This window comes from Phoxinus phoxinus (assembly GCF_949152265.1).
Source record: "Phoxinus phoxinus genome assembly, chromosome: 15".
Lineage (NCBI taxonomy): Eukaryota > Metazoa > Chordata > Actinopteri > Cypriniformes > Leuciscidae > Phoxinus > Phoxinus phoxinus.
In genome coordinates, this window is record NC_136890.1 from 22,594,872 (window position 1) to 22,614,807 (window position 19,936).

The 19,936-nt window shown below is 37.9% G+C and overlaps 2 protein-coding genes across 3 annotated transcripts in view; both read left to right on the forward strand.

The window, feature by feature from the left end:
• The window catches only part of nol4la (nucleolar protein 4-like a), a 41,032-nt gene extending 34,803 nt beyond the window's left edge, over nucleotides 1–6,229 (forward strand). The window contains exons 8-12 of one of the 2 annotated variants that reach the window (XM_079637567.1): nucleotides 473–661; nucleotides 1,466–1,585; nucleotides 1,715–1,904; nucleotides 2,912–3,149; nucleotides 6,204–6,229. In XM_079637567.1, the coding sequence (XP_079493693.1) occupies nucleotides 473–661; nucleotides 1,466–1,585; nucleotides 1,715–1,904; nucleotides 2,912–3,132 (720 nt within the window). In that variant the 3' untranslated portion in view covers nucleotides 3,133–3,149; nucleotides 6,204–6,229. Of the gene's footprint in view, nucleotides 1–472; nucleotides 662–1,465; nucleotides 1,586–1,714; nucleotides 1,905–2,911; nucleotides 5,350–6,203 lie in introns of those variants that run through there. The other variant, XM_079637568.1, reaches the window with a different exon arrangement.
• A 1,533-nt stretch (nucleotides 6,230–7,762) lies between these two features.
• ptk6a (PTK6 protein tyrosine kinase 6a) lies at nucleotides 7,763–15,082 on the forward strand. Its single transcript, XM_079637571.1, has 8 exons — nucleotides 7,763–8,857; nucleotides 9,557–9,678; nucleotides 10,005–10,171; nucleotides 11,027–11,195; nucleotides 11,988–12,146; nucleotides 13,605–13,786; nucleotides 13,877–14,030; nucleotides 14,116–15,082. The coding sequence occupies exons 1-8, from the start codon at nucleotides 8,538–8,540 to the stop codon at nucleotides 14,331–14,333; spliced, it is 1,491 nt and encodes a 496-aa protein (XP_079493697.1). The 5' UTR covers nucleotides 7,763–8,537; the 3' UTR covers nucleotides 14,334–15,082.
• Nucleotides 15,083–19,936: the final 4,854 nt, after the last annotated feature.

Here is a 19,936-nt window from a genome sequence, read left to right on the forward strand (position 1 = left end):
TAATAGTTATATTTAAAAAAAAAAAAATGAAATTATTACTAAAAATAAGTATATAAATAACACTGGTCTGAATAATAATCATTGTTTTACACAGACTTGTGGAGTTCATGAAACAGTGAAAGCAATAAACAGACAAAGCAAATATGATGAAATACTAAAAATCATATACATTTTTCAATTTCCACCTTTCTTTCAAGTTGTTAATGCTGGTAATATAATTTACATTGAGAAATGATATACAATGAGATATTATTTTTTTAAAAATAGAAGCATTTCAGTGGCCTGCTGAACCTTAATTATTATTTTCATCTCAATGCTAAACCATAAGTTTCTTCAGTTACATTTCTTTACCCCCTTCACGTTTACATTTTCCTCACAATTTCCCTTTTCTGATTCATTGATACAGTATGTTCAATTTTCCATCTTCTTTGCGTTCCTTTGTTGCATTGCTCTAATGTCTTCATGTTTTCAGATGTTTGTGCGGTTGTTTGTGGATGAGAACTTAGACCGGATGGTTCCAATCTCAAAGCAGCCCAAAGAGAAAATCCAGGCCATCATTGAGTCCTGCAGCCGCCAGTTTCCAGAGTTCCAAGAACGTGCTCGCAAACGGATCCGAACCTACCTCAAATCCTGTCGCCGCATGAAGAAGGGTGGCTTCGAGGTATGGAAACATGAGGCATTTGCACACATGTTGACAAGCAAACACACACACATCTTCCATAATCTTCTGCACTATTACAATACCACAGATAATCCAAAATGTTTCACATATTAAAGCTTACCGTTGTTTGTGCTACACACCATTCGATAGCATACTACTGCCCTCTAGTGGCTGACATTTTTAACCCTTGTCCTGGCACTGAGCCCGATTTAACTCAAGAAATCTATGACCTGAAAGTGTGCGAGATAGGAGAAAGATCCTAAATGTGTAGTGCTGTCATATGATTGAGAAAAACATGTTTGAGAATCACTGCTCTTAAAGAATGTTCATAAACATAACATTAAACATATTCAATGTTTTTCCAATTCATATCTTATTTCTGCATCTCACAGGAATTAAATGCCATCAAACCGGCATTTCTAGAAAGTATGGTGCTGGTAGAGCCAAAGACGTATAGAAAACAGATGTGTGTTTTTTTTACTTGAAGTGGTTGAATGTATTTGAACAGATGCAACTAGCTTCAAAAATCCGATTTTACAGTGCAGCTCTGCAGAACATGTTTTCAATAATCATAAACCAGGAAGATGGCTACACTGTAATTTTCCTTTTTTGAAAGATAAGGTGATGCTTTAATAGGATATCATTTTCAGTTCCAGAGAAAAGATAAAAAATTATACAGATTGTTTTTTCATAACTAAGGCAATTGGTATCATATGAGTTAAAAACACCATCCTTTAAGATTAGAACATTGTCAGGAATGCATAAGGTAATAACATATTTTTCTGCCCTGTCCGATGATGTCAGACACGGCCCACACCCCCTCACCTCACCTCCGCCATGGCTGAGAACATCCTTGCAGCAGCATGTGAGAGTGAAACACGTAACGCTGCTAAGAGGATGCGCCTCGACATCTATCAGGCCCATGTGAGTGCATGTGTGCATTGGTCTCTAGATCTTTAATCAGATTGAGTTCATTTTTAGATTACTTGGTGAGTTATCTTTTGGTCTTTCTTTGCCTTATTACATTTTTCCTTTCCATGCACTCCTGTTCAGGATGAGTCGGTTACAGCAGACAAGCCAAACTCCAGAGATCCGGCTGCCCTGGCTAACTCAGGCTTCTCACTGGCCGCCTCGGCCTACTCCCAGGACCAACTCTACACCAATGGTGGACTTAATTACAGTTTCCGTGGATACGGGACCATTGGCAACAACATCCAAAACAACGGCACATCACAAACCAATGGTGAGTAATATGCAAAAAAAAAAAATTCTTAAGTTTTTCATTGTTTGAGTGACGTGACATGTAGCCAAGTATGGTGTCCCATACTCAGAATTTGTGCTCTGCATTTCACCCATTCAAGTGCACTGTCTTTAACTAGGCCAAAACTGCCCCCTTTACTATTTATTTCAAACAATGTTTACTAAAATGAAAAATTATTTATTTTAATTTGTTCATATTTATATTCCCATCAACCCAGTCTCCACACTTTCCTAGTTGATTTAGGTGTGAAGGCCAAAATGTCTATAATCAAAAAAAGATGACTTCCTGTTATGACTTAATAAACTGCAAAAAAAATTAGTTAAAATTAATTAACTCTTAGTTTTATTCATATTAAACGCTATATTAATTTAATATTTAATTTGAAAAATGTAATTGTTCAATTTAACAATTGAATGAATTTCGTTAGTTTTTGCTGTGATATCAAAATTGGTATTAAAGGGTTTGTTCACCCAAAAATTTAAATTATCCCATAATTTACTCACCCACAAGCCATCCTAGGTGTATATGACTTTCTTCTTTCAGCCAAACACAATCAGAGTTATATTAAAAAATATCCTGACTCTTCCAAGCTTTATGGGAGTGAATAGTAACTGAGATTTTAAAGCCCAAAAAAACGATCATCCATCCATCATGAAAGTAATCCATACGGCTCCAGGGGGTTAATAAAGGCCTACTGAAGCAAAGCGATGAGTTTTTTTTAAGAAAAATATCCATATTGATAACTTTATAAAATATAATCATTGGCTTCCGTATGCGAGTCTATTTCCGGCAGAAGAATGAACTCTGACCCGACGTATTGACGAACGCAGAACCGCGAGAGACATCTACTCTCACCTGAGCTTACGCTACATCCTACGTCATGCTTGCTATCGACTATTGAAACTGGTTTTGAAGCAACCCTAGTCTAGTCTTTTCTATAGATCTACTAGATATTAATTTGAATAAATGTCTCTTTCTTTTTTTCTCAGGGCCTACTGATCTCAGTATGAAATCTTTGGCATCCAACAGCACTTCCTCCTCCAGTTCAAACAGTCATGGTCAGGGTGGAGGGGGCGGAGGGGCATCTGCCCAGCTCAGCCCGCCCGAAGTCACGGCTGTTCGGCAACTGATTGCGGGTTATCGCGAGTCTGCGGCCTTCTTGCTCCGCTCTGCTGATGAGCTCGAGAACCTCATACTGCAGCAGAACTGAGAACTGCACACAGGCTGGTGCTGCCCGTCTTTCTCTCATAAACGCACATACACATAAATGCACACTATGACAGGAAAGATACATGTAGCTATGTGCACTTACATACATATACACCTAAAGTCCATAGGCGGAGTTTCACTTCGCTTGGGGGAAAGAAAAATGGAGGGGTCAGAAGAACACGTACAGGGTCTACAATAGATAACATTTACCAGCCATCATTTTCTCAGGTTCACTTGCCATGAACCTGTATTTTGCATAGTTTTGATTTATTTTTGCATTCAAATGTTTTATTGAAATTTACATGTGATTACATAATTTCCATATGAAATGCTACCTCTCATAAAAACTATTTTGGTGGCTTAATAGAATGAATAGTTACAGAAGGAAAAGAAACCTGAACTTTATAAGAAAATATTAAAATAAAAACATGTATTATGTATCAGTTCCAAATAAAGTTAACAAATGGTACTTGCGTTTGGCACTGGGCAAGTATTATTTTTGGGCTTATATACTATGTAAGGTGCTTTACACAGACTTGTTAATGCACATGAGGGAATAAATGAACTTAAACTGGAATTGCAGTCATTAGCAGTAATATTTAATGCACTTGAAGTAAATGTGCTCAGCAAAACAATTTATGACAATAGCAACGGTTGTGCCCGATAAGTAGGGCACACTCATTTTACCCAAAATGATTTCATAATAAAAATATAATTTATTATATTTTTTCGATTTAAACATGCAAAGATCAAAACAGTTTTGGCTCTAGACACTCGATTCCCCCTGGCACCCCCCAAACTCCGCCTATGCTCTTCCTGTAAACCTACCTATCACACATTGCTCATGACAGCTTTATGTCCATTATAGTGTCTTTATCAAATGTCCTTACCTGTGAGTCCATCAGGGCTTAATCCTTTTCGGACGGCTGAGATGACTTGTTAAACATTGTTTTTTATGATGAGATGATCAGAGAACACAAAGCAAGAGGTGTCTGTACTCACAACAGCATTACAATCGTCTTGCACAGAGCACAACACAGTGAGATCTATCAGTCCACCACAGAGAGCCCAGACCTTTCGTCTTTTGAGACACAAAAGCAGTACAATTAGGAGTGATGCCCAAAACAAACACAAAATGATGTCAACTCCAGCATAAAGTTTACACTATGGCACAAAATATTGCTATCAGATTAGATTCCTGTTTGTCATTGGCATCTTGTTTTATTGAATTTGAAAAGTTCCTCAGATGTTTAAGTTCTTTTGTTACCATAGACATATCCATGCAGCAGCTTTGCTCCAGATTTAGCCATTTTAGATATAGAACAGATTCAAGAGAAAAGGGTTTTTGTACAAAAAATCTCTTTTATCTGTTCAATGCTAATGAGGTTTGGGGAGAAGGTGCAATGTAGATGATAATCGTTATAGTGTGTCCGTGTCTGAAAATGCATCATTTTCAATCATAAACACTTTAACAGATGTCCTTTGTACATATATATATATATTCCTCTCATATATAAGAATTTTCATTCAAGCTTACACATGCACACATAAAAGTCTACTAAAAGAAACCGTGATTGGTGAGCGCATAAAAGAAGATGCTGAAATTCTATTGGTTGGGAATGTTGGACTTTATGCAAATGAAGCTGTGCTGAGTGGAACGCTTCAAACCCTTTCCTACATATGCTCGATTGCCTTGGCAAACCTCCATCCTCAGCGCATCAATGCACTGTAGGAAAATTTCTCACAGGAACACATGGGTGACATCAACCTTCCAGACAGGAGGGCCGTTGATGGACTAAAAAAAATAGGGGGGGGAAAAGGGACAAGGATTGCATTTCCCATGCTGCATTGCATTGCAAACACATTCTGTTAAGTTGTGAATGCTGCTCTTTTTTTCTAACCTCATGACTGAGACACTTTCATTTTCACGGGGACCAATCAAAACTTATTGGACTTAACATCCTATTGGCACACATACTGTATATGCACAGTGAGTTTGAGAGAAAGGACCTAATATCAGCAGGAGGAAAACGATGATGACGTCACTTCCTTTCTGTCAACGACACCCAGGGGCTTGAGAGGCAGTGATTGGTGGACTAAGGTAGCATCATCCACATGAACCAAGTGGTACGTAGAACATTGACGATGCAATTCCGCTCTGACACCAGCCTCACTCTTCCTCCTGCCTGCATTTTCTCATGTTCACAAATGCCATCGTTAAAAAAAAACTGTATTAAAAAAAAGCAAAAGACAATCCTGAACTATTGTGACTTGATCCCTCGTAAAACAGCATAGCGGTGTGTGAGATCTCACTCTGACTCTAGCCTTTAGTGGAGTGGTGACAATACAGGGCCTTCAAGTTTCAAGTCTTGTAGCCATAGCTTGAACCGTGTCCTCACTCTGCAACCCGATTCTGTGGAACAGAGCATTTTCCTCTATTTAGCTGCAAACACACATTTTTAATTATCGATTTTTGCCGTCTTGCCATTCCATTTGTGCTTTATTTGTTGTTTTGTATTACTTTTTTATTCCACATGTTAAATATCTTTTTGTTATTTTACAAAAAACAACAAAACAAAACAAAAAAAACTCTGGTTGTACGACATTGACAGTCTGAAGGGAATCAGTCTCAACATTCCAAATGTAAAACGCACGTCTCAAATGGGTCTTTTAGGGACTGAATATGACATTCAAATCACAAATTCTGAAGAGAAAAAAAGATCTAAGTTGTCTTCATCAACTTAGTTTTGATACGTGGCTGGAAGCTTGTTTATTACCTCTTACTTACTCACTGAAATAGATTCCTTGGTGAAAGGATGAAGTGATAGGAACATTAATTAATTTATATTCAGATGTTACACTTTATAAATTATTAAATTGGTTAACATAGTAGCACTTTACAATCCGCAAAGGAAAATGTACACACAAGAGGGGTCAAATGTTTATGGGATGGAGCCTTAAAACCACCTAAATGATCCTAAATTATGAAATGCAGCTGATCATTCTCAAGCCATAATGTTCTGTATTTTTTTGCTCTGCATTGTAATTATTTGTTCCCTTCCCTCCATGCAGGAAAATGTGAGCCAGTCCCCAGCACTGGGCTTTGAGTTGAAAGGCGAGAAATGTTTTTGGGCTTATTCTAATTATATGGTGACAGCATCAAAATATTTGTCCAAAAGTTGTATCAGGTTATTGATCTTTGTTTGCCCTATTATTATTGTTTTATTCCTTGTTTTGTACCTTTTTGTTCATAATTGACGTTAGAAGTGCAAGATGTTTTTGAAAGCTCTCTAGACATCTGAGGTTGGTGAACACAAGACACATGTAAAGAAAAGGATAGGCAAGAAAAGAAAAGCTACAAGTTTTTATTTTTTTAAACCGTGCAGCTAAAATCAAATCAAATGTGGTAACAACCATTGCCTGTGATATATTTTAATTTTGTGGTGCTTTGTAACATTATTATGATTATGGTATTTTATTAGTTTTTACTCTTGTTCTTACTAGAAACTGTATGCTGAAGCTCAGTTTCTCTTTGTACCAATGTGAAGCTTTGTATGATTTCTTTCTGGTTTTTTGACTCAGTGGAAGTGTGTGATGTTTACATGTACAGAATTCAAGATTTTTTTTTTTCCGTTGTTGCTTTTATTTTGGTTGTTGTTGGTTTTGTTTGTCCTAGTAAAGCCCCACCTCTTGTCCTGTCGTGACCCCAAAACGTGCTTTTTATTTTAAATCAAATCAGAATAGAGGGGAACACTGAAGGACATGCTGACCTTAAACCACAGTAAAGGCCTTTGCACACTTTTGTGCATAAATCTCTGTATATTTATTTTCTCATAAGTTATTGCTGTGATCCATGCAAAACAATTTTTTTTTTTAATTAAGAACATAACAGTATGGATATTAAGTTATTAGCTATGCTTTTGTTTCTTCTTTTGTCAAACATCCAGCGCAAACTGTCTTCTGTGTAAGGGCCTTTAGACGTGGTTGTCACTACTGATGGTAGATGCCGAGGACGAGAGAGAGGAGGGACTTATCATCAGCTCAAAGGGCACCACTAACTTTCTTCTCCACAAATGTGGGAGTAAAATGGCCCCTTACAGTAGTTCCCTTAGTGATTTATGCTTGTTCTAGAGAAAAGGCAAAAGATAAAAAACTTGATGTCATGTCATTTTTTAAATGTTTTTATTGGGAATATAGAATAGGGGTGTCACGTTTGGGACGGGGTAGATCCACCCAACTCATAAACCAACTGACCTGTGCTCTTTGACTTCAGTCAGAAGCCTCTCAGTGAGTCGGAAAGCCATTCCCCTTACACTGTTCTTATGTACGGGGAACATGCAAACCTCAGGAACCCTTTGGATCTGCGTTTCTTTTTTAACCAGGTCTGTACGTCTTGGCTGACGAGTCCTCCCTCTCTCCAATATCAACCCAATTATATTGGATTTGCTATGTATGTGTTTAGTTTGTTTTTTATATATTTATTGTGATTTAAAAGTGAATCCAGTACATGTGGCTGAATATTTGAATTCTTTAGAAAAGTGTTGATAAACATAAATATATATATATACATGTGAAGCGCCTAAAAGATGGAGAATATGGCAGGTAAAATTCATTTCTGTTTGTTTAATGTAAAAAAAAAAAAAAAATGAAAAAAATTGAAAAGCACAGGTGGGTGATTTTCCTGCCTTTTACATATCACTTTGCCGAGAGACTCATTCTAAGACATTTTAAAATTTTCGATGTGGTGTCATCGCTGTGGTCAGAGAAAGCACCTGCAGTGCATACCTGAGTTGCTCTTTCCTCCAGAGCTGTCTGAATAAAATCTGTGAACTGAAGTTACACTCTAGTCTGCTTTTCTTTCAGTGGCCATGATCACTATTTATCTGCTTGTCCTAAATTGGGCCTTTATACACTTAGAAAAAAAACCAGTAGGCTACTGATGTAACAAAGTCCGTGGCATAAAGACCAGGTGTTTTGTAGCCTATACATTCAATATAATTTGGACTTTGAAACTAAATGCAATATACTTACAGGTACATGTCTTTTTTCGTAGCTTCTGTTAAGTCAATGTTCAAATAACGTATTTTTTTACTTAGCCTACTGCACTATATTTAAATATAAAAATTATATGGTCGAACAGCATATTTAAGCAGTGTGCCCTGGGGAGTTTCGCCTACCTGACTGGTCGTGTATCAAAACTCATTGTGCTACACCTAAACAGCATTCTTGGGTAGGCCAAACGCTGCTGTTTGGCAGCTGTTGTTGTGACTTGTGAGACAAGTCCGTGCTCCTCCCAGTCCCAGCTCTCACACTCGAGTTTAGACACTTGCCGATGGAGGATCCATCCAGCTTCCTCGTCTCATCAGTCCGGAACCTGTTACAGTCATAGATTCACATTCAAATGAAATGTCCAAGATCGTGTGCTGCTGTCCGTGCCCATGGTTGGAGGCGCTTTGTGAAAGACTTTGCAATTCGTCTAAGAAGAACCTCGAACCTCCAACACAAATTCCTGAGCCCGACGCCGGTGAGATATACACGGCGCTATGGCCATTCAAGGCTCGCGCAGACGACGAACTGTCCTTCCAGAACGGAGAGCAGTTCCGAATTTACAAGCGCGAGGGTGACTGGTGGACAGCCTTTAAACTGGACAGAACCGGAAAGGTGTCAGCCAAGGGTGTCGTTCCTAAAAATTACTTGGCGAGAAGACAAACTGTGAAAGAGCAACCGTAAGTAGATAGACTATTTGAACTCTGAGCGCAAGACCAATGAAATGTGAAAACTTCATTCGTTACGAATGACAAAGTAGGGATAATAATAATCGTACCAATTAATAATAGCCTACTAATTGGTATTATTTATCATTATTATATTGAAAAAAAAAACATACAATATTTTGTACATTAATATTGATTGACATATTTCTAACGAAAATATCCAAAATCGTACATTTCTCCTGGGCCAGTGTGACTGAAAATTAAGCCAAACTCACCAAGTAGCCTAACGTCTTCGAGAGGAACGGGACGGGTGCAAGGAGCTTGCTCTGTACTCACTCAGTTTGAGCTGAACTCCTTTAGGCCTACACTCTCTTTCTCTCACACTGTTGAGAGGAAACTATGGACGATTTTTTTCGCCATGTAATAGAGAATTGTTTTTATCTCACAATTCAGACTTTATTTTGCCTTTTGCTATTCCTAGTTTATTCTGATTTTATGTCTAAACTCGAAATCGTGAGGGGGGAAAAAAGTCAGAATTGCACACAATTTATGCCTATGATTTGTTCTCATAAATGTGAGGTAAGCCTAAACTGGCATTTACGAGTTATAAAATCGCATAACGTTATGTAGGCCTATCATGCATCCAAGACAAATGCAGTCTTGTCCAAACTCTGGCGCATGCATGTGATTTGAAACTGTGCTCTTCTTTAGTTGGTATTTTGGGACACTGGACCGTTTTGAGACCCAGAATTTGCTCATGGCTCCAGGGAATGGAGTAGGTGCTTTCCTGGTGCGTCAAAGTGAAAAAAATCACATAGGATGTGTATTATCAGGTATGTCGTGATTGTTGTCTGTATTTAACTTGATTTTAAACTCAAACTGCATTTTACATCAGGTTCTGTCTACACTATTAGTCTAAACAAGTAACACGGCAGAACTAATGTCATTGTTTAATGTAGTGAACTAATCTTTTGAGTCACTTGTTTTTGTTAAATGTAGTCAATCCAGTCATATATAGACTTGCTAAAAGTGCAAGCATTTCTCTCTGTGTTCTTCTCGCCTATTTGGTTCATTCATGCCAGGTGCATTTCATCAGAAAACATCTAAACGGTGCTTCTCTGCTGTCTGCATCCTTTCTCTCTGTGTGTCATTCTGCCAGTGGTAATCAGTGACAGGGAAGTGAAACACATTAAGATCCATGAGAATCAGAATGGAAGTTTCCATTTGGATCCGAGTGAAATGTTTGAGAGCCTGGAGATGCTGGTGGAGCACTACAGAAGGGAACAACTGAGGTCTGGTATCCGTCTCACACGTCCCTGCGCACGGGTGAGGAAAATAATCAAAAAAGAAAAGTAAAATGCAGAAAGTCATTAATGTAATAATTCTGTAATTTACTCATGTCATTTCAAATATGTATGACTTCCTTTCTTCGGTATTCTCCAAAAGGTGAATTTTTGAATAATAACTGGCCACACTTTGGCCGTGACTCCTGACAGCTTCAAAATTACACAAAAAAGTATAATAACAGTGAGCCACACAACTAGTGCAGTTATGTCTTCTGAAGTCATATGATATATTTTTGTGAGGACATGTAGGTTATTCAATAAAAGTCTGGAATCAGGAAATCCACAGCTGTACTAGCTCTCTGGCATATTCATGTTTGGACAAGCAGCTGCATCCGATTCATGACCGAATCCCTCTTTTGAGTCTGCGTTTTTCAATGAATCATTTGATCTGGTTCACAAAACTAGTTTGAATGATTATTTCACAATACACTGCTTTTTTGAGACTTGAAAGCTCTAGTTTCCAGATTTGGAATGGCATGAGGGTTTGTTATTGGCATTTTGAGGTAAACTATTTCTTTAAGCAAGTGAATAGTGGGTGTGTCTGATATGTAAATTTCATTGTGACGTTTAATATATGCTATTTAAGAGGAACTACGATAGTAAGAGACCTACCACAAGAAAACACCTTGTTACATTCAGTCAATTAACAAATACTAATTTGAGGCAAAATTGTCCTTTGAAATAAGTAAGCTTTTGTCAGTTTATTTTAGATGAAATATCAGATTGATAGCAGATCACCACACACTGAATATACAATATGTAAATGTAACTAAACGCATTTGTCTGTATTACTGTGTACTTTTCCTCACAGAGTTTCTTCCTGTTTTGCTAACAGCCAGAACCAAAACCACAGGATCTTTCCCATCAAACAGTAGATGATTGGGAGTTACCTAAGGAAGAGTTTACACTGGAAGAGAAGCTCGGTTCAGGATACTTTGCTGATGTTTACCGTGGAAAATGGAAAGGCATGGTCAATGTTGCCATCAAAATCCTCAAAAAAAATGGTAGGGTTGGTGCATGTACATTTTTTTTTTTTAAAGGCTAAATGAGGGAATATGTTAACCTGGTCCTACCAGACTCTCGTACATTTAATTTGTACATAGAGTCTGGCCACTCTCCATTGACAAGCGTTCATTTCCTTGTAGATGGGTACTCTACAAACTATTTTAAAAATATTGGATCTGCCCAGAGCCACTCTGGATCTGCCATAATCAATCGCTAATGTTTGGTCGTGAGTCTCGTGACGTATGTCAACTCAAACTAGCACACGACCTCAACGTCATCGTTCTCAGCCACTCCCCCTGTTTGCTGGTTGGACCGGTATAAAATTAATCGGAGAAAACCCAAGAATATACCGCAAGCCCAGACGTAGTACTGAAGGAAAATGAAAATTGAGCGTAAGTATGTAGGAGGGGGCGGAGCCAGGCTAGGAATATGTCTGGTGGTTTACTAGAATGGACTACTTCCTCTTTGCCTATTTGTATTTTTTTTTTTTTTTCTGTTCCTGATATGCGAGATGTGTGAATGCGAAAAATGCAGTGTTTCTTGACTGTGAGAGCTGGAGGAATATGAGAACAGGCTACTGCCCTCATTCACTTTAGCCAATAGAGTTAGCACAACACCGTGAACTCTCGAAGAACAGTTCTAAAACTCTCTTTGAGCTCATGTCTTTCAGCCTATTCAAAAATTCCCATGGAAGAGTAAATTCCATATTTTGACAGATGTATTCATAAATGCTATATTGCTCCCTACTGATGTTTATTTTCTGATGTGCTCTGTTTCTCCTTCTCCTCTAGAGTCTCTCAACCAAAGGGATTTCCTGTTGGAGACTCAAATATTAAAAAAGCTCAGGCACAAACATCTCATCACACTATTTGCCATCTGCACAAGCTCCGTCCCTTTCTACATCATAACTGAGCTTATGGAAAAAGGCAACCTGCTCAGTTTCCTCCGAGGTCAAAACCTTTTTCACTCTCATATGTCAGCTCTGTTCTGAACGTTGTACTGTAATTTGTCAACAATGTTGATTACATGTGACCTGCTCCATCATTTTGAGTCGCTTTGACTAGAAACATTTTGAGGCTCATGAACTAAATGAAAAAGTATTAGCGGAAACACCTGTTCAAACCAAAAATTATTGGCTGCTTGTGCTCCGTGCTGCCGGCTACAGCAATCATCAGTCACATGACATGTATTGTTGAAATTGAATTATCGTTAATAAAATGCAAGTAATTTTAAAGATGCAGATTACAATTAAATGCAAAATAACATAAAAGACTATAAATCCAAATTATTATATTTAGTTTTTGCTTATAATGGAGCCTTTTGACAGACTCTGATGACACGTTTCCACAGTTATCAACTGTCAACTTTATTTTATATTACCATGGCAGTAAATGACAAAATGTGAATCAATTAACACTGCAGCAAGAGTGTTTCAAATACAACGGTTGAGGGAATGATGGCAAATTTGACATTTTTCTCTCTTCTGACTGCAGAAATCAGTATCTATCTTTTTCTCCTTCTTTTGGAATGTTGTGGAAACGCTGTTACAGATTTTTTTTCTTTTGCTATTGGAGCAAACAGAAAAACAAAAATTATATTTGCTGTCATCTCACATTACCAACTATAGAAGTTTATCCAAATACGATGACTTACATACTTCTGAGAATCCCAGAAAATGTGAAGAGTCCATCTTGTTTCTTTACAAACGACTCGTCGCGACTTAAAATGATAAAGCTCATCACAAACACACACATACCGGTATATATATACGAGTCGTGTATATATATATATATATATATATATACATATACACATACACATACACATACACATACATACAGACACTCTCGTAGTGTTGGGGGTAACACATTACAAGAAACGCAAGTTACGTGATCATTTATCGTATAATGCATATGATCATATAATGCATTACTTTTAAATGTACAAGAATGTATTTGAGATACTTTTTAAAATAAGTAACTCAAATAACTTTCTTTTCTCATGTATTGACTGACACGTCTCCTTTCCCCATGTTGAGAGAAATTTGACTCTTTGAAATTTGAGAGTAAGTGCAGAGTGGTGTGTGCTGTGTAAACATGATGGTTATTAGACTAGACTAAATGTGAGCATGCATTTACTCGTCTCACTTGCACAAAAACATTCAATATTTTGTTATTAAAAAACAAACAAGCAAGCCCAGCCCAGGTGAGAAAAAGTAACGCAAAACATTACTTTCATAAAAAGTACCCAAGTAACGCAATTAGTTACTTTTTTGGCAGAGTATCACAATAGTGTATCACATTATATTCCAAAGTAAACTTTCCCCAACACTGCATACTTATACATACACACCTTTCCTGAGAGTCCTGAAGCAGACAGACATGATTCCTTCAGTTTTCCCTTCATAGGTGAGGAAGGGCGGGACCTGAAAGCTCTGACACTAATAGAAATGGCGAGCCAGGTGGCTGATGGGATGGCGTACCTTGAGGAGCAGAACAGCATCCACAGAGACCTGGCAGCCCGAAATGTTCTAGTCGGAGCCAACGACATCTGTAAAGTGGCCGACTTTGGCCTAGCTCGAATCGTAAAGGTGAGGATTACCTTTCAGTTATTCAAAAACATCCGTAAAATATTTATTCTTAGTTTGCTTTTAAAATATGTGGTTGCTTTTGTTTCACAGGAGCCAATTTACTCGACTTCAGATCAAAAGATACCATATAAGTGGTGTGCTCCTGAAGCCATCAGCCATGGAACGTTCTCCATCCAATCTGATGTTTGGTCATTTGGAGTCCTCCTATATGAAATGTTCTCCTATGGTGGAGTCCCATATCCAGGTATGTATACACCACTTATGTATCTTCTTGTTCATGTAAGCAAGGTTTGGAGTTCACCTTTTTTCTCTGTATATTTTTTTTACAGCTTTCTCAAATCATGAGGTATTCAAAATGATCTCCTCGGGGTACAGATTGCCTGCGCCCAATAAGTGCCCATCGCACATCTATGACATAATGCTGATGTGTTGGAAAGACTCAGCTGTCGAAAGACCACATTTCACTGAACTTAAAACGCTCCTGGAGAACTTGTGGATCACAGAGAGCAGCCATGACACATCAGATCCAGCAGGAGGCGTCAGTTAACAGTGCCATGCAAAGGCAAACGAGTGGGACTGTGCCAGCATTCATTTTCATGCATCACTCCAGATTTCTAAACATCTCTTCACCCATTACTTTGCCTCTTTTTACAGTATTCATAGACTTTTACTTTATTTTCAAATTTCATGAGGAATTATTCACATTTAATTTAATCAAGCTTATTCTCAAATCTACATTATTTTACATTATGCCATAATCAGGCATTACAAGTGACGCGAGTTACGTAATCAGATTACTGTTACTTTTTCAAATAAGTAACGCAAGTTACTTTATTGACTGACACGTCTCCTGTCCCCATGTTGAGAGATATCATAAGTGCAGAGGAGTTGTGTGTGCTGTGTAAACATGATGGTTATTGGTAGTTGTAGACTAAATGTGAGCATGCATTTACTCATCTCACTTGCACAAAAACAGATTCAGTATTCCTCAAAATGATTAAAAACAATGAAATGCAAACTCAGAATATTACGCAAACCTGCAATAATTATACAGGTACATAATACAAATATACTTTATGTATTTAATCTCACTACATTAACTAATGTCAAAATGACATTAGCGAAAATTACTTTAGATAAACAATACTTTAGATATTCTTCTGCAATCCAGAATAGCTGCAAACTTTGAAGGTTTGTTTGAGCTGTGTTCTCTCCTGTACACACGTGAATATGCATTTCCTTCAGCCTGAGGCTTATTCATTTCACTTTTGGTGTAAAAGGGCATTTACATTTGTCAAAAATAGAACGTTTGTTAACACTTTCATTTAGGGTCCAATTCTCACTATTAACTACTTAATAGCATATGAAGACTTCAGATGCAAAAGCCTCTAAGTGCCATCTGAAATTTTCTTCTAAAATGATCATTTTGATCAAGCTTGTATGTTTATGTTCAGTTATTTCACTTTAATGGCAATGAAAATGACCTATTATTTGTCATTAAAGTGAAATTACTGAACTTAAATATACGAGCTTGATAAAAATTATAATATTAGAAGAAAATTTCAGATGGCACTTAGAGGCTTTTGCATCTGAAGTCTTCATATATTACCAGGATATTAAAGTCCCTGTAAAGTCAAAATTAAGTATGTGTTCTGAGTTTGTCATATCACAGAAAAATGTGTTATTAGCCACCCAGCCAAATTTGAATGATAAAAAAAGCCGGCAAGTACATAAAATAAGCTATTAAAATCTTGAAAAAATGAGCAGTGGTCTCTGCTCTCAAACGCTGGGGGCGTGTCCGCCGGCTGCGCTGAAACCTGTCTGACTGACATCCAACTTCTCGAGTGACTTTATGCATGAAAGACTCGGTCTCTTTTGTGGTCGGAAGGGACTGCTTTGTGAACAGATAATAGTTTAAATTACTTGGCTAAGGAATCATATTGATCATATAAATAAACAAAAAAATCACGTTAGTGTTGCAGAATTTAGTAGCCTACTTACTGTGGACTACCTACTATAATTATAACATAAGCACACAAGGCAGCCTACCCTCATTGGTGGGCACGCACTGCCGAGGATGGCACCAGGTGTCGGCGCGACGGGAGGATGACGGCCGAGGCGGGAGATAGTCGGTTCGGCCACATTCACCAGTAAGAGCGGATTATCAGAGCATCCCAGTTGTCTCCGACGAAAGTTTATAAAACTATCCCGTGTAAAATGATCACTACAGAGGCGGGTTTTGGTGGTGATCCTCAGCTCTCCATCAAGGTGGCTCTTCACAAAATTAATCCACCTCTTCTTGATGTGATCGTTTTTAGGAAATGTAAATAAGGACACCGATCTGTTTCGTACATGATCGCATCCAGGTAGTACGCATTTCCGTGACGAAGGCATAGCTAACTAGCAAACTGTAGGCTGTAGTTACAATAGTACTGACAGTAACTCGCGATTGAGCGCCAAACTGATGCGAATGTGCTCTGTTTATTTTGTTAGAGAGCGGCCAGGCTCAGGGGCTCCAGTGCGTCATCAAGTAGGGGCGTGTCCAGGAGCTCAGGGGCTCCAGTGCGTCATCGAGCCCCCGTTTTAGCCCCGCCCAAAAAATCCGGAAAATAGCAATGGTGAAAAACTGTTTAACGGTCTAACTCCACAATTCAGTACTTCGCAGTTCACAGTCTTTGTAATATGTTTTAGCAATACATTTCTAACATTTATAATGTGTTTAGAATTTTTTTTTAGAATTGCCTTTACAGGGACTTTAAATGTTTATTAGTAAATCCTGAAACTTAAACTTAACAACTACCTTAAGCCGCGTTTCCACCGCAGGAACTTTCCCCAGGAACTAGGAACTTTGGGGTGGTACTTGGTGTGTTTACACCGCAGGAACCAGGGTCTAAATGAAGTTCCGGGTAAATATTTCCCCCTCAGAAAGTCCCTGCTGGCGAGGTAGTACTTTTTCAAAGTTCAGGAACTTTCAGGGGTGGGACTTGTGCGCTGAACATGCTGATTGGTTGTGTTCACGCCGCATTTTGACTGGATGACTCCACGCAGCATTCTATTTTAACCGGCATTTTTAAAAATCTATTGCGGTTCGTGGCTTCATGCGCGAGAGTTGTCCCTCTGCAAATATGGAATTTAATTTTTTTTTTTTAAACACAGCTGGACCGACGACGAGGTTACGTATTTGTGTAACAGGAAATTTTCTGCGCGTTCGTCCCAGCCATCTCTCATTCATGTCCGCAATACATCACAAACACAACTGCAGCACAGTTTGAATCTCCTCCATACTTATTATAAATGTGGCGCTCAAAACTGATTACTGTGCGTCGCAGACTGGGAGGAGCAGTCGCGCAGTTTATAATCTTCCCGGTACTTTAGCCCGCGGTGTAAACGCAGAAAGCAACCGGTCTGGGGCAAAAAAAGTTCCTGGGAAAAAAGTTCCTGGGACAAATTGTTCCGGGTAATTTCGGTGGAAACGCGGCTTTACTAACTATTAATAAGCAGTAATTAAGTTTATTGAGGCAAAAGTCATTAATAGTAAGAACTGGACCCAAAACTAAAGTGTGACCAAACGTGCAAACAAAAAACAATTAAAAAACAGACATGCAAGCACAGCCAATTAACAAAACAAAGTGACCTAACGCATTACTTTACAGAAAAAGAAACTCGGTTACTTTTAAAAGTAATTTTAAAAAGGGAGTTTTGAAAGTTACAGTATGTTTTCATGTTACAATGAAATCAAGGAAGATTTGATTTCTCTTAATATGACCCATTTAAATCTCGTTGCTGCAGACACGCTCTAAAAGAGATAATCACGACATATGGAACAGAACGAGTCTGGTCAGTTTCTGTGTACGCAGGTCATTTCACAATCTCTGAAAACTTTCCACTGCAGTTTTAGTGGGTCCAATGTTGTCTATTCACGAGTAGTTCATTATTAATGAAATATAACCGGACATAATGAGGGTTGTGCATTTCATGAAAATGTTTTAATAAAAAGTTGATTGTGTGACATTCATTGATTAGAAAAGGTTATGGATTATTTATACACACACCCCACTGCAGATGCAACACACCCTGCTGATTGTTGCAACTGCTAAAACTCAGTAACACGAGTGTTGCCACAACGTGTTCATGTTGTGGGTGCGTGGTGGGCAGGAATAGATTTGAGAACACTCTAGACTTGCCTGGCCACACTAAACGGAAAAATGACAGGATGTTCAGGAAGGTCACGTACGTCGTCAGCATGATGACTGGCATCCCTGAAGGTTTGGACACCTCTTATACTCAGCAATCAGACACCCAATAATTCAAATTTCAGTGGCAAGGCTACATATCAGAAAGTGTTATAGCCTAGGCCTTGTATACTTTCACTCTATTTCACAATCGCTTTTTTCTTTTAAGTAATTCGTTTCCATCTCATCTCAGGGTTGAAATACTGTACCATTGCAGCCCTGTTTCACAAAGCAGTGTCACAACAGAAAGCACTGTTTGGTTGCCTGTCTGCCTGTGCACGTGCATCAAGTCCAATTAAAAGACATGCAAAAGACTTGTTAAGTAGGTTTATAGTAGATTTGAACATGTTTCTGCTGAGTTTAGCCCAATATGAGTAGCAAAAATAGGCTCCCAAAAGTTCACCCACAAATTAAAGTTGTTCCAAAACTGTATACATTTCTTTGTTCTGCTTAACACAAAGGAAGATATTTTGAAGAAAGTTTGTAACTCTATTTACTTCCTATAGGAAAAAAAATGACTATGGAAGTCAATGGTGCTGTTCAGTTTCCCACATTCTTCAAAATATATTCCTTTGTGTTCAACAGAACAAATAATTGTTTACAGGGTTGGAACAACCTGATGGGCGACTAAATTATGACAGAATTTTCATTTTTGGGTGAACTATCCCTTAATACCTTGTTTCATTGGCAAACATTGTGATATTTTGCCCACACGTGAGACTTGCGTTAATTCATGAAGGTAGGCTACATGCATAAAATAATAGAGGACAGAGACGTCATATCCTGTTATCAGAATAAACACTTTTATTAGCAATAAACAGAAATGTTCTTTTAAAAAAAACAGGCTGGAATAATAAACAGAATGATATGTGGGAATGCTAAACGTGCTAACTGGAAACTCAGTTCCTGTTTTACTGTTTCCAAACACTCTGGGAATAGCGAAATAAAGTTGAAACACTTCCAAGAACTTATCTGTACAGAAATTGTCTGTGTGCACTGTGCACGTGTTCACCTTTGTACAGAGAAACCTTGACGCTCGTGAAGCTCGCTGGGAGATTCCGCGGTCCGTAACGAACGACATAAAGAGAGACAGCTGTTTTTAGCTCGTCTCTGTTTAGAAACAACCGTGGGATCAGAGAGGAAAGTCTACGGCCCTAAAAGAGTATTATAGGTGAAAGGCCATATGGGAACATTAAAACACTGACCCAAATAGGAACATTCATTAACGTTCAAGTTAATAAAACATTATTTCTATGTGTTCTCTATCAAAACATAGAGGAGTTTAATGTTCAAGGTCTTTTTTTATTGGTTACACGACCAGGGTTCATTCCATTTTATCATTTTGCAAACACTCTAAACAAGTAAACAAGGCTAATAACATCCAACTATAACGTTTCAGAAAAATGTTTCCTTAACAATGTAGGCTATAAATAATGTTTTTGTGCTAAGGTTTTGAGAATATTATGATAACTTTGAACGAACAGTTAATGTCACTGGAATAATGTTGATTCATAACTTTAGAACTTTGCCAGAACATTAGATGAAGTGACTTTAGCTGGCCTACTGCACTGTAAACATTTTATTGTTGGTTCAACTTAAAAAGTAAGTAACCTGGTTGTATTCAAATTTTGAGTTCATTGAAATTAAAAATTTGAGTTAAATTTATACATTGAAGGATATTGGTTTAATCAACAGAAACTCAACATATTATGTTATGTGAACCACACAAATTATCTTAGTTGATTTGACAAAAGAAAAATGTGATAATAAATCATGAAAATAGTTTATTACAGTGTGGTACTAAAATAATATCAAATTCAGTCTTTAGAAGTAATACAGAGGCTTCAAATAATGTTTTAACCCTTTAACTGTCACGCCATTTTTATATATGTTTTGAGTGATCTCATCTGACCCATGT

Coding starts and splice junctions, on each gene's coding strand:
- ptk6a (XM_079637571.1), top strand. CDS start 8,538: ATGTCCAAGATCGTGTGCTGCTGTCCGTGCCCATGGTTGGAGGCGCTT. Junction 10,172..11,026: donor TCACACGTCCCTGCGCACGG/GTGAGGAAAATA, acceptor TTTTGCTAACAG/CCAGAACCAAAACCACAGGA. Junction 11,196..11,987: donor CAAAATCCTCAAAAAAAATG/GTAGGGTTGGTG, acceptor CTTCTCCTCTAG/AGTCTCTCAACCAAAGGGAT.